Here is a 13,977-nt window from a genome sequence, read left to right as displayed (position 1 = left end):
GAATGTCCTTGAATTACATTGTTCTATAGCTGATGGTCTTTTATGGTTCACCTGAATGATGTTCTTTATTTAATTTCCAATCCTACTGTAAGTCCATTATTTGAATGCATCTGAAATGTTGTCTAGTTTCTTGGAGCAAAGTGCATAAGACTTGTGTTTGAGCTGCAATGTGTTATTGACTTAAAGGGGCAATGGGATTTGTGCTTGCAAAGCCAATGCTCTAAAGAACAGGGTTAAATGGCTGTCTCCATCACAGCTGGGAGGTTAACATTCCCATGGGAATATATTCTGACAGGGATGAAGTCAATAATATCTTTAGGTGAACTAAAATACTCTGGTCTTGGCCGGGGACTTGAAGGATTTTTCAAAAATTTGTTTTCTTTGCAGTACATAATTGGCCAGTTAAATAAAATTTTTGAAAAATAGGTCAGGTATTAATTGATTGAGCTTTGCATAGTGGAAGTCTTCAGTCATTGGTGTGTATATAAGTAAAAAATTATTTGAAGGAAACTGACATTGCAATTCTCAACAGAGCTGATAGAATTTGTCCTAAGAGCTAAGCTTCCTTATTAATTTTGAGGAAGTATGCAGAATTTTTTGCACCCCAACAAATTAGTGCCTTTTCTTCATGATTTTTTGGTTTGTTTGTTTCTCTTTTAAGTAAGTCATAACTACAGAGTGGACAGTAAGGGCCACTGATATTTTTGTGGTAGGCTTTGTCTGGATAACTCTCCTTGAAGTTTAGGAAAACTGGGTATCACAAAAAAGAGAGGAACATGAAGAGTTAAGACCTGTAATTCTGTATAAATCTGTAAAAGAGGTGGTCATGATTAGAGTACTGTGGTTCTAGAGCGTGCTGGTCTTGGTTCTGGTTTGCCATGGTGAGGCAAAGACCAGCAGACAGAATGATGTTTCAGTCTGTTTGGTGCCTAGATGCAGCACATTCTGAAAAACTCCTCACACTGGCATTAATTTATTTGTTTGTTTTTCTGACTTTTTTTCCTTAAGCAACACTTACAGTGAAAATTACCTTCTTCCACTTAGCATTATAGTCAAACTTAGACCATAATGGTGGGCAGTGATGGTCTGATTTGCAATTATATCAGACTGTACTTCTTGCAATAAAAGTCAAATTGATAATTCTTTTTAGCTCTCTGGAGGCCCATGTGATAATCCATATATGTGTGTCAGGTTTGGCCCATAAAGTTCTCTCAAACTCCTCGAATTCCTATATATTTGAAAACTTTGAAATGTTTTTTTCTGGGAACTGCCATCTCAGAGAAAAAACTCATGATTTTCCAAGCCCCAGATTATCCCATGATTGTGTTTACATTTGTGTTGGTGTGTGGGGAAGAATTTGCAAAATACCCATCATTTTTCACTGACATGAAACGTTCTGCTTTCTGGTGCCACTGCAAGCAAGAGCTGTAAAAAAGCCCTGAAGAACTTTCAGGAGGTAAAGAACAGAGTGTTACTCAGCAGCTGTACCAAAAGGGAACCAACAGCTGAACATGGGATCCAGGAATGTAATGGTATCATTGGCTGTAGTACAGGCTGTCATATTAGAAATTCTTTCAGTTCTCCAGGATTTTTTTTGGAACTTTCTTTTTTGTCCTGCAGACCATGTGCTCTATTCACAGAAACCAGAAAGAGGAAAGGTTGCCTTTGTTAGTCAGAGTCTGAGGTGTTATTTGGAGCCTGTGGAAACTTCAGCAAGAAAAGCCTTAAGGAAAACATAATAGACTGATCACTCCTGGTGCATGCAAGGAAGGAAAAGATGAAAAGCCCTTGCAATTCATGTTCCAGAAAATATATTAAAAGTATTCCAAACAAATTGACTGCTTCTCTGTCTTATAAAATTACTTGATTTTTCAAGTTTTTAGAATGGTTTCATTTTTTTGGAGGGAGAGAAATATTTTTTTTATTTGAAGAAAAATTATTGTAGCTTTTTTTGCAAAAAAAGAAGAAAAACTGTGCTACAGCCTGCACTGCCTTATGAATATCAGGATATAGTCAAACATCCCTTTTCTGGTTTTCAAGAGAAAACATTGACTTTCACATGACAGAAGAAAACCCAACCAAAAGTATTAAAGTATTATCTTGTGAAAGAGAAATCTTCTCATGTTGAATGTGTGATGATTTCAGTACAATGAAATATATTTCTGGCTGCTAAGGTTTGCACTGTGGCACATGAATCTATCTGTATAATTGGCAATATATTGTTCACATGCAGTGCAGTTTGGAAAGTATATTCAAATATTTCTAATGGCATTAATCTAACAGGTTTCAAATCCAAATTAGGTGACATGTCCAAAACTTGACTAAATTAAGTAGAAGGCAAAAATATAAATAACATATCAGTAGTCTGTTTCACAGTGGAGCATAATGATGATATAAGATTGTCTCAACTGGTTTGGTGAAACAGATCACAGAATTCTGAAAATGTTACTTTAAAAATGTATTCTAACTCTTGTTGCTTTAGTGGGAGTTTTTTTGTTTGGTTTTTTTTTGGTTTTTTTTTTTTTCTTGGTTTATTTTCCATGTTTAAACCCTGATTTTTAACTTACTGCTTGTTCACTGTTTCATTCTGTAATCAACTCTGCTGTATTGCCACTGTGATACCCATACCTGGCTCTGCACTGTGTTGCTTGGCCTGAGACCCAGTTTGTAGAGAAATGAGATATTTTAGTCTCATTTAATGTCACCACAATGGGGCACTTGACCCGGTGGTCACAGCAGCCCAGTTGATCTGCTGGCCCTGTGTGATGCCACGCACCAGCAGAGAGAAATTGCTGTCATGCTGAGCCAGGGGTGTGTCCAGCATCCTGGAGGAGAGCTCTGTGCTCTTCCCGAGACTCTGAGTCCCTTTTGGCATTTGGAGGAGCTCTTTGCCCCCTGGGGCTCAGTGTCTGTGACAGGGGCTCTCTGCTGTGAGCTGGGCTTTCAGCTGAAGATGCAGCTCTGACTTGCCTGATGTCTGTGCAGGACAGCGTGTGAGGAGTGTTTTAGGTCTGTGCTTTGTTCTCTGAAGTAGCTCTCCATTTTCCACTGAGTGGCATCAAGTGGCTTCTCTGGCTTCTTACATTCCATCTCTGGCAGTGCAATGCTGCCTTGGCCCCAGCCTTCTGCATTTCCATGTTGCCACAGGAGCTAGTCTTACTCTGTCCCCCCCTTTTCTTGCAGCCCTCAGAGGTAATTCCTTTCAAGCTCCATGAACCTCCATGTGTCTTTGGAGTGGGACAAATTGCATTTCTGGATTAAACATGTTTGCCAGGTTTGTCACAGCAGGGATGGTGGACAGCTACTTGTTATTCTGCAATGAAAACTGGATTATACAATTTTTCTATATCTAGAGTAATTTTTACTGCTGATGAAAAATTATAGACATTTCCTTGTTTGCAGTGCCAACTTTTGAATAACCCAGAAATTTTTGCTGGTATGGAACTAAGATACTCAATATTGACAGCATTTCTATTCTCTCCTTCTAATTTTGAAGTAAAAATGCAAAGCCAACCAACTTTATAGAAATAATTACATGTTTCTATTTTGAGCCAGTTACTGTAGAAAGAATGGGAAAAATGTGTGGCAAAAAGGAAGACAATTATTTACTTTCAAAGGGCTTGTTTTACAAAAATAAATAAGTAAAAAATATATACTTGAAACCCTGATCTCTTACCTGAGAACCAGAATCTGTCCTAAAGCATGCCTGAGCTATTCACTACAGCCTTTCTTCACTGAAACAGAGTTCTTGACCTTAGTAAGGAATATGTTTGGGCCATAGAACAATTTATGTTTTCCAAAGTGTTGAAAATCCCAATTCAAATTTGTTTGGCATTTGGCAGATGTGAGAATGGTGGCAGCAGCAATACAGTAGCCTGTGATGCTGATGGATGGGAAACCTGTTTTTGTCATAGTCTTCAAGCAACTTTAGATCAAATCTTTACCAGAAAACACCTTGGCAGTAAACTGTGTCTGCTCTTGGTAACAGATGATGGCAGTGAGACTGCTAGATTGCTTCTTCATTGTGGTTTCAACCCATTTTGGGTGGAGGCTAAAGAAAGCTGGGAAAAGCTTTGTCCCTCAGCCCACAAAACTGTGTTTGCCAAACAAGCAACAAAGTTCATCTTCTGCCTTCTCAGCATTTTGCTTCCTAGAGGGCTGCATGAACCACTTTGCTGTGCAAAAGAAACATGATAGTGTAGCATACTGATATGCTTTTTACCATGTTGCCCCTAAAATCATTAGATTACCTCATATACTCCAGTAAAAGTGCATTTAGCTATGCATACTCATACCCAAATGCATTTATATCCATTTAAGTGAATTTGGTAGATAATGAATTCCTGTAGTTTAAATTCAGTACAGTTGAGTTGTGATCACATTTCTCTATGAAATCCTGTTTAATGACATTCCCAGGTAACTTCATTGTGGCAGTTTGAGCATCACAAGAGACAGTTATGTCAGGACAAACATCCTCAGGTACGTCTCTCTCTCCCTTAAGATTTGATTAAATTGCAAAATCATCCGAGGAGTCCTTGAAATTCAGAAGCTCAACAGCCAATAAAGGTTCTGGCTTCAAAGCCTTATCCTAGAGTATTTCCTTGGGTGCCTGTTGTCCCTTCAGCTTCAGGAGAGCTGAGCTTCTTTGGGCATGGCTAGATGGAGCCATCTCCTGGCCAGACAGCACAGAAAACTTGGCTGAACATGAATATGTCCTAACTCTTGCCCCAGTGATGAACTTTGCTGTAAATAAAATAATTATAAACTGTGTAGGAAGTGCTTCCTGTAGACTGGCAGAGTTAGGTCCCAGTTTCAGTTTGTAAAAATAATATGCCAAAAATTAAAAGCCAACCCTAGGGGTGTTTTCTATGATATTTTCTTGTGCATGGTATGAACAGCTGGAGAAGAGGATGAGCCACCAAGAGTGGCCCATTACTATGGCAATGACATTGTGGTAATCAACCATTTTTTTGAGTTGCAATGAATTTGGGGTGATTCATCCCTAAAATACTGTTTTACTAGATTGACATGAGATGGATGTTGATAACAAATGATTTGGTGTTTTGTTTGCCTTGTGCTGTGACAAACTCAGCCCCTTTGGCTGGGTGTCTTCTGTTCTAAGCAGAGCCCTGTCTTCTACCTCTGCTCAGGACTACAAAGGCAACAAAGGATATCTGCTTTCACAATGTGGATTCATCTCTTGGATAGCTGAGCAAACCATTGCAGCTCAATGCTTTTTAAATTTTTTTTTTATGAAAAGTTGTAATTGACATGAAAATAAAATTTCTCTCTGGGAGGGGTTCCATACAAAGCTAGCCATCAGTAAAATTCTTTGTTATTTGCATGTAATCTCAGTCATAATAAAGCTAAATAAAAACATTATTCTCTATGAGAGTCAATCTCAGTACCTTGACAAGGTGCTTGATATTTTGGGGACAATTTTCCTTTGATTCACTTCAGTATAGGATGCAGATCCATAAAACAAAGTACTGTGTACCTGCAGAGGCTACTTTAATGTGCCTGAGAAGGTTTTACTGCAGAGTCTCTTCAATTATGGGCAGATACACACATCAAACTTCTTGCAGCAGTCCAAACCAGAAGTCTGGTTTCATAAGTCTGGTTTCATTTGTTGTAACACAGCTGAATTACAAGTTTATGGCTTCTGTTTTATTGCATGGCAAGATGTGAAATGTGAGTAATTTGGTGTTGTCAAGAGCTCTGGATGAACATAACTTATTTTTGTGTGGAAATAAGACATCTGTTCCTTATAGCTGTATTATACCTGAAAGCTCCATTACAGACACCTCTGAAATTTATACTTTTTATACTTTAACACTGAAAAGAAGTGACTAGTGCTTATGGCAGTGGGACTCGAAAAACTTGCCTTCAGCACACTTCTTTTATCCACCTTTTTTTTTTTTTTGGAGGGGTGGTATGATGAGTTCAATCAAGTCCCTGCACTGTGGTTTCCTTCTGCAGAATGGAGAAGATAATGTTTGAGTACCCACCAGGGACACTTGTTAATGCAGGTGCTACTCTTTCTTTACTGAGGCTGAAGGTTTTAATAAAGCACTGAGGTGTTTTAAAGTTCTTGCATAAACAGATTTCTCAGGATATGAACACATTGCATTCTTTGGAACAATACTTTAAACTCTGGCACAGCATCATTTTTTGGAGCAGGTGGCAAGTCATTTCATTCAAGCTGTCTTCAGTGGCCTCTATCTTAAATGATAGTGTATCAGAAGTTGAATCAGTTTGTGTTCATTCAATAGTTATTATGACTTGTTAACAATCTTTCTCTAAAATTTGCAAACTCCAGATTGTACTGTAAAGAATGAACTAATTTATATAATTTGTCCAAATCCTATTAAATATTTTGCATGGGTAAAAATACAGAAGGTATACCAAACTTTTTTTTTCTTGGAAAATTGATTTAAAAAACATCTTTGCCTCTATAGCTTTAAGTGTGAATTAATTTTTACTCTATTGTTTTTCAGGGGGATCAGATATTGAATACCTAGATTTTTACAAGCCAGTGGTGTGGTTCTGGATCCTTGTTGGGCTGGCTTACTTTGCAGCTGTCCTCAGCATGATTGGAGACTGGCTAAGGGTCATATCAAAAAAGACAAAGGAAGAGGTAAGAATATTTTGAAAAGGGAAGAAATATTCCTTTTTAAAAACTTTGACTAGAAGCCAGCTGAGCTTATGGCTGCTTTTGCTCTTAGGGTGCATAGGTCAAAACTGTTTGTGTATGAACTGTAATGCTGCAGCTCAAACTGCAGGAAACTAGGTAGCAGTCAATTTAAACATAATGTTAATTTTCATATGTCTGCATAGAAAATGAGACTAAATGTATTATTAAGGTGTATGTGAATAGTTGCACTTGATTTATGTGGAAAAAAATCCTAAACTACTGTTCTAGGTAGTAGAATGCCTTAATTTTTCAGGTAAAAATAATTCTGTTTTGTTTCTGTAAGTGATGCAGGTATGTAAAGAAAGTACTTAGGTGGTTATATTTGAGATACCATGCTCTATAGTGGTAAGAAAATAATTTTTTAATATCATGCAAGGTATTGGAATGAATTGTTTAACTATCCCTGGGCGTATTTTATCATAATATCTTCCACATAATTATTCAATATTTGTAGTCAAGTATGTTGCTTTCAATTGAAATAAGTTTTCCTTTGTAAATTTCACTTGTTTTCTCTTGTTTTCACTTGTGTTTATAATCCTAATGATACAACGTTTTACCTTTTGTACTTTAAAAAAATGTCCTGGTTTTGAAAATGTTTGAGTGTAAATAAAATTTCCTTCAATTGTAGCTTGCATGGTTCAGGTTTTACTGGAAGTCTGAGAAATTAATTTTGTTTGAAGTAACATATTATTTCCCTCTAATTTAGCTTGAGTTCTCTTGCACGCTTCAGTTGATTTATGCTACTCAAACATAAAAACACTAATTTGTTTTTGATGGAAGGAATATGTTGGCTACTGTGCAGTGGCCTGCTACTTACATTGTTTTGAATAGTTTTCCTAGCTGCAGGGCATGGCATCAATGCCTGGATGTATTCCTGGCAATCCTGGAGTTCCCAAGCCTTTGCTCTGAAGGGTGGCTTCCCCCTGCTTGCTTTCACTGGCTGCAGTCCCTCGGGGTGCCTGCACCTTCTGAGCAGGAGGGTGGGAGCTGGGATCCTGGGCAGGATTAAGCTGACTTTGTAAGGAACGTGGGGGAAGGGGAAGCCCTTTTCTCTTGCCCTCGTTGTGCTCATGGTTAGAGACAGCACTGTGACAGGTCTGCTCTAAGTGCACTTTTAGCAGGCAATTCATAACCACTTAGCCCTGATGCAGAGCACAATATTTATTCAAACAGTTTCAGTTCAAGAGTGCCATCTTTTGCTGCTTGCTGTAAATTTGAAAGGGTATTTATGACTTCCCTTCCACAATGAGCTTTACTAGTGCCCTCCACAGATAGGGAGCAGCAGGGATCAGCTGAGTGTTCTCATTTGCAGGTTGAACAGCTGGCAGGATCACAGGATTTCTGTTTTCTGGAAGAGCACTTTAACATCCAGCCTTACCTGGCTTACTCTGGCTGCAGGGAATCCAGTGCATCACCTCAAATGCCAGTAACCTGCATGATTGTATTTGGTTATGTTGAAATTCAGAATTAGGCTGGTCTTGCCCATTTTCCCTTCTGCAATAGGAAGAAGTAGGAGAACACTGGCTCAGGCTCCCCAGGGAAGAGGTCACAGCACCAAGCCTGCCAGAGTTCACAAAGCATTTGGACAATGCTCTCAGGCACACCTTGGAATTTTTGTGCAGAACCAGGAGTTGGATTTCAGTTATCCTTGTGGGTCCCTTTGAACTCAGGATATTCCATGGTTCTAAGAGTGGTGTTTCCTCTGGGCAGTCTCCTGGTGTCTAACTCTTCTCAGCTTGGGGCATTTCCTAAGCTGTCTTTAGTTTCCCTGGGTTCCTTGTGTCTGGATGTTTTGGAAAAAATATGATGTGACTGAGGCACTAAGACTTCAGACTATGCAAAAATATTCTCCAGGCTTGTTTTTGCTGTGTTTTCTCCTACACTGTTGGCACATTTTAGTTCTTCACACTACTTCCTAGAATTGATCTGATCTTTAACCTCAGTTTTCTCATATTCTTTTCTGTTATCCAGCGATCTTAGTATCTTAACCATATAGTTGAATATATAACAAGTGGAGGTTTCAATCTTATAATGATGATAATATATTAAGAATGTTTGAAATTTGTAGCTCTTTGTGAAGCCATTTCAATATAGACTAATTCTGGAAAGGATTTAAAGACACATAAATTGAAGAATCCCAAGAAAACCTCTAACACATCAAAAGCATTCCTATTTTTGTCAGGGAAAACTCTGCCAGGTTATGCAGTGCTGAGTTTTCTCAGGCACTGGGAATGTGTAACCTAGTCCATCTTTTCATTCTTTCTCACCTTTATAGCCTAAACAAGCATATTAATTTTGTCTACAGCAAGGAAAGCCTCATTCTTCAGCTATATCAGAGTTCTCTTGGCTGAAGCAGGTATTGGGAATTCTGCAGTATAGAAGTCTCATGTGTGTTGGGTTAGATTAAAGACAGACATAACATAATTGGTGCCATTTGTTCAATTAATCATATCTCTGATGGTCAGAAATTCTCCCTCCCTACTTCTTAAGCCATTGCCCAGGCATGTGTGAGAATTCATAGCAGGAATAAAATGCTTCAGCAGTTTAAAATTCAATGGTTTTAACAACGGCAGAGACCAGTCTGAGAATTGAATTATGACATACCTTAAGTTGTGTGGTAGTTAGAAAATATAAAAAAGTATTCCATCTTCTATCCTGATGATACTTTGTAGGAAGTAATATAAATATGTTGCATTTTGTTATAAGATTGGCTATAAGCATTTTAGTAATATTCACTTTTCTACAGATTCCATTTGATAAAAACTGCTTAGCCCATTCTTGCCATCTTCCTGGGAAAATCTGAGGGAAGATGCTGAAGGAGTTTAGTGGAAATGCAGTTATCAACTTCTGTGCCAGCAGAAGCCAGATGAGACTGAATGTCTTGTCTTTTTTTCAGTTAAACCTAAATTTACAGTGGGCTGTTCCAGCTTCTATGGATGCAGATTATAGCAGAGGAACCTCTCTAGAGTTCCAATATCCATGTGTGCAATGAAAAAACCTAGTTCAAAGTATGGAGTGAATTTTTTAACTGTCAGTCCTTGGGGAAATAACTCCTTGTACCTAAAAGTGGCCTTTGAAGTGGGAAACAATGTTATATAGTAAAACCTATTGAGATAGAGAGCCCATGAAAAAATCTACAGAACTGTGATCAGGGCACTCTGAAAGCTGAAGCAGTTTAATGCATTTCCTAAGAGATAGGATGCTGAAAACTTTCCTGAAAATGATGGGGATTGTTATGAGTATCAACAAATAAACAAGGTTTTGTGTAGGACTTATAGCCTGCTTTCCTAGAAAAGAATGATCTAACATGTTTTAGGTACAGGAAGGAGCAGATCATTCAGTAGTGATCAATTGTGCTGGTTTCAGCAGTCTAGGTAGCAAAATCTAGAGAATGTTACCTGAGTCCAGAGGGAGACAGAGAGGTTGCAAGTGTTGTTCTTTACTTCCCCCCAAGGACCAAAAGTAGCTGTCATCAGAGGTACATCTCTTTTGGTATCAGATATAATCTCTTTTTTGCCTTTTCCTGCAGTCTAAAGTAAAATGTATCAATAAATACCATCATATTTAGGGCATGAAGGGGAAATTCTCCTTATTCCAGGGAGGAACCATGCTCTTAATGGATATCACCTAAAATCTGTATATTCATATATTTTAATGTAGTGGTGTTGTTATTAGAAGCAGTTTACATAAGACTTAGAGGTAATAATGCATTTCATGGTTTCAACCAAATAAAACATCTATATTCTTTTCAGTATTCTAGCAGGAAAGTTAGCCATATGCAAGTGGATCTGAGACCAAAAAAAAATCTGTTCAGAAATGCACTCATGCAGAGAACTGCTATATTTTGTTATTTAAATCCAGATTACCAGTATGTCAGTCAGTTGCTCTGGTGGCTTTTGTCTCCTGAAACACTCTGGAGAACTTTGAATGCATCAAATGGGGAGGGAAGTGAAAGACAAGTAGAGACAGAAGTGGGAGTTTTAGAAGGGTAGATCTGGAAGCAGCTGATACAGTAAGATAGATGAAATGTCAGAAAGTCACTGGAACATGCTGTGTGCTGTAATCTTAAGTAGGCGATCTGTCTCTGAAGTTCAGCCTCAGCTACACTAGCTTGCCTTAAACTCCCTCCTCTTCATTATTCTCTACACTCTGATTACTCAGAGCACTTTTAAAGTCTTCTGATTTTAGTCTCTTTAAAAGGTAAATTTTCAGCAGGATTTTTTTCCTTGTCATATTTTTTCTTTTACTTCTGTATGCAGAGCTTCTGAATTCCAGAATTTTCAGCAAAAAATGCCTACCCAACCAAAAATCTTGGGCATTTGGGCTATAGATCCTGGAGGATCCTGTTCCCTTTTCTGTGTATCAGGAGTCCAGGTGACGGACTAATGTTAGATATCAGCTCAGTTTGGACAAGTGGTTTTTTCATGCTGCCCATCTGTCTTTTGAATTGAGTAACATTGAGCAGCCAGCTTTAAAGACCAAGCCTGAAATTTCATGAGAAGTAGAACATTCACTTCTTGTGGAAAATCAAGAGGCAGCTGCTATATTTGATATTTATAAACAAATTCAACAAATTTGACTCATCTGAATCATCATTCAGTTGAATCTTCATGGCACCAGTGACAGAGCTGTCACTCAAGTCTGTCAAAACAGAATTAGACTTGTCATGATGATGCTGTGGAGGTTATTGCACTCCCTATATAATTTGTTGCCTTTTTATTAGCTTTAGGCTGAAGGCACTCACCCAGCATAAGGGACCCAGTGTAAAGAGAACTTGAGCTTGTTTCTCACAGCCCCCAAAGAGAGACCCTAGATGTAGGCTTGTAGGCATGAAAAAATGAAAAAAAAATTAGTGGACTCAAGTGAGAAACAGTTTTGAAGGGTTTTCACTCTCCAGGCAAAGAGATTCTCTTCAGAGGCTGAGAGAGGGTGTCTGACCTAAATGGAGGAAGAAGTTGTCCAGTTGTTCAAGGAACTCTTGAGCTGGCTCTCCCTGTTTTAGGAAACAAAATCTGTTCCCTTAGAAATGAAGATGGTAGAGAGTAACTCTTTAGGCTGGTGATCAGAGTCACTTGCTGGTCCATTTTACATTGTTTCAAGTGAGATGGGTCAGCTTCTCTTGAATAAAACAACTATTTGGACTTTTCATATATCCACTCCCCCCAATCAACCAACCCTCCCACCTCCTGGCAAAAGAAAATGGACAAACAATCCAAAACATAAAAGAAAAATAGGCAAAAACATAAAAAACCACCTCAAAACAAATCCCAAAAAAAAACCCCCAAACCCCTTACGAACCAAAACCCAAAAAACCAAACCAAACTGCAGCAGTTTGGCAAATTTGATATCCACAAGTTCACTGAGTTGGTTAGGCTGATGTGATGGAAAGTGCTTTCAGTGCTTTCTGTTCCTAGAAAGCACTGAATTATAAATATTTGTGGGAGAAAAATGCAGTGTCAAAGCCATGGCATGCAAAGTAATTTTGCAAAGCAAAATTAATAGATTAATAAGGGTAACAATTCTAAGATGTGCAAGCCGGAATTAATCAAGTTTCTGTAGGAAAGTGGTAGTACTGCTGCAGATGTTGTTAAAAGGTATATTACAGCAAAACAGCCACTAGGTTTGTGGTCTAAACTCCAGGAAGAATGCAGAGAGCTACAAAAATGGCAAGGGAAGCATCTGAAGAGAAATCTGTCTTGCATTAAGAGGTTTTTTTTCCAGTACATCCAAGATGTGCAGAAAAGTCTCTTTGGGAAGGAACAGCCATGTTCAAAAAGGTGATTGTTTTTAATAATTTCTGTGAGATGGGGAGAAATATAAAATCTTTCTCCAGTCAAAACAACTGCATGTCTCCAGTCAAATTTGACTAGCAAGAGGACAAAAAATGCAACCAAAACAAACCCAAACTAAAAGCTGGGAGTACAGCCTGTCTATAGCAGCCCAGAGTCTCAGGGATGCATAAAGAGTGGTTTTGGTGTAAGAGGAGATGGAAATGACTGGCCTGGTTCTGAATGCAATTTCTTCTCTTCCTTTCTATGAGTTTATGTTATCCTGGTGATGTTCCTGAATCTGCCCTAGCAACAGTCTGTAATACTGACTTTCTGTATTGATCAGTCTTTTAGAAATCTGCTGTGGCAATGTGTACAATAATGGATAGGAAAGAACATCTTGTTCTGAGAATTCCAGGAAAACTAAACAGCTGATGGCTTTTGACACTTTTTTGAGATCTTTCCTCGTAGTTTTGCGTACTTTGGACGTCTGATGCTTGCTTCACTTCAGATTCAGCATGCACACAGATAACATTTCCACAGTTTTGCTGTGGTTATATTTCTATTTGTATCATGCCTATTAGCTGGGCATACCAGGCATTTAGAGACTGCTGTTTTGTTACTGCATATTCAGTACCAGGTCCTGCTGGGGTGCTGATTACAGGAGATGTGCTGCCAAGGACTCTTCCATGAGGAGCAGCATGGCCCAGGGCATGGGAACACTGTCAGTGTCTCTCATGCCAGCCCCTGTGCCTGGCCCTGCTCTCCCACAGTGTTCAGGGAGGAATTATTCCAGTGAAGGCTCCATGCAGCAAGGGAGCAAAGGCAAGAGCTATTGAATTCGCAAAATAAAACTGGAGCAAGAGACTTATACTTCATAATAAGAGAAATTGATTAAAGAGAGATCAGTTATAACAATGGCATTTATTGGCATTAATTACCCATGAAGATTCCCAGAATGTATATTGTGATGATCTACATTGAGAAATCTTAATTTTTGGAGATAAGATGTAATTGATCCTTTGTTACAGCAAAAAATATGTCTGTGGTTTACTTTATTCTAGGCTGAAAATATTCCAAGTTAAATATCACTGATATTTTCATGATTAATATTCCTGAAAACCTCACTTTTTTTTTATTTTTTAGGATAATTTCAGTGCTTGGATATTGTTAGGAAAATTCTCCAGATTGTTACTAATGCTGAGTGTTTGAATCTGATAGCTGTCTTGAGGATGAGTTCCCAGACAAAGCAAGTTCAGCAGAATGCCCTTGCAAGTAGGTGTGTTGATGCTGAGGAAAATGCTCTGCAATTGCAGATAAAAGGGACCAAAAAAGCTGCAGAATGCTGCCTTTCACAAGGGATAGGTGCAGTTGTAATACTAGTGTTGAACAGCAAAATTGGAGTTTAAATATTTCACACAAATATCACTCCAGACACTAGAAAGTTAAGAAATAAACAGTTCTTTCTGGGACTTGACCAAGTAGTTAATATATCCATTCCTTATTACCAAGTAA

The 13,977-nt window shown here is 38.4% G+C and overlaps 1 protein-coding gene across 1 annotated transcript in view; it reads left to right on the top strand.

Moving 5' to 3' along the window:
* Positions 1-13,977, top strand: part of KCNK2 (potassium two pore domain channel subfamily K member 2) — a 76,873-nt gene that overhangs the window by 53,802 nt on the left and 9,094 nt on the right. Inside the window, exon 6 of the mRNA XM_050973058.1 lies at positions 6,498-6,637. Within this exon, the coding sequence (XP_050829015.1) occupies positions 6,498-6,637 (140 nt within the window). The remainder of the gene's footprint in view (positions 1-6,497; positions 6,638-13,977) is intronic.

The sequence above is a fragment of the Serinus canaria genome, chromosome 3 (assembly GCF_022539315.1).
Source record: "Serinus canaria isolate serCan28SL12 chromosome 3, serCan2020, whole genome shotgun sequence".
Classification (NCBI taxonomy): Eukaryota; Metazoa; Chordata; class Aves; order Passeriformes; family Fringillidae; genus Serinus; species Serinus canaria.
Note: the sequence above shows the minus strand (reverse complement) of the source record. Positions and strands in the feature narration are given on the sequence as shown.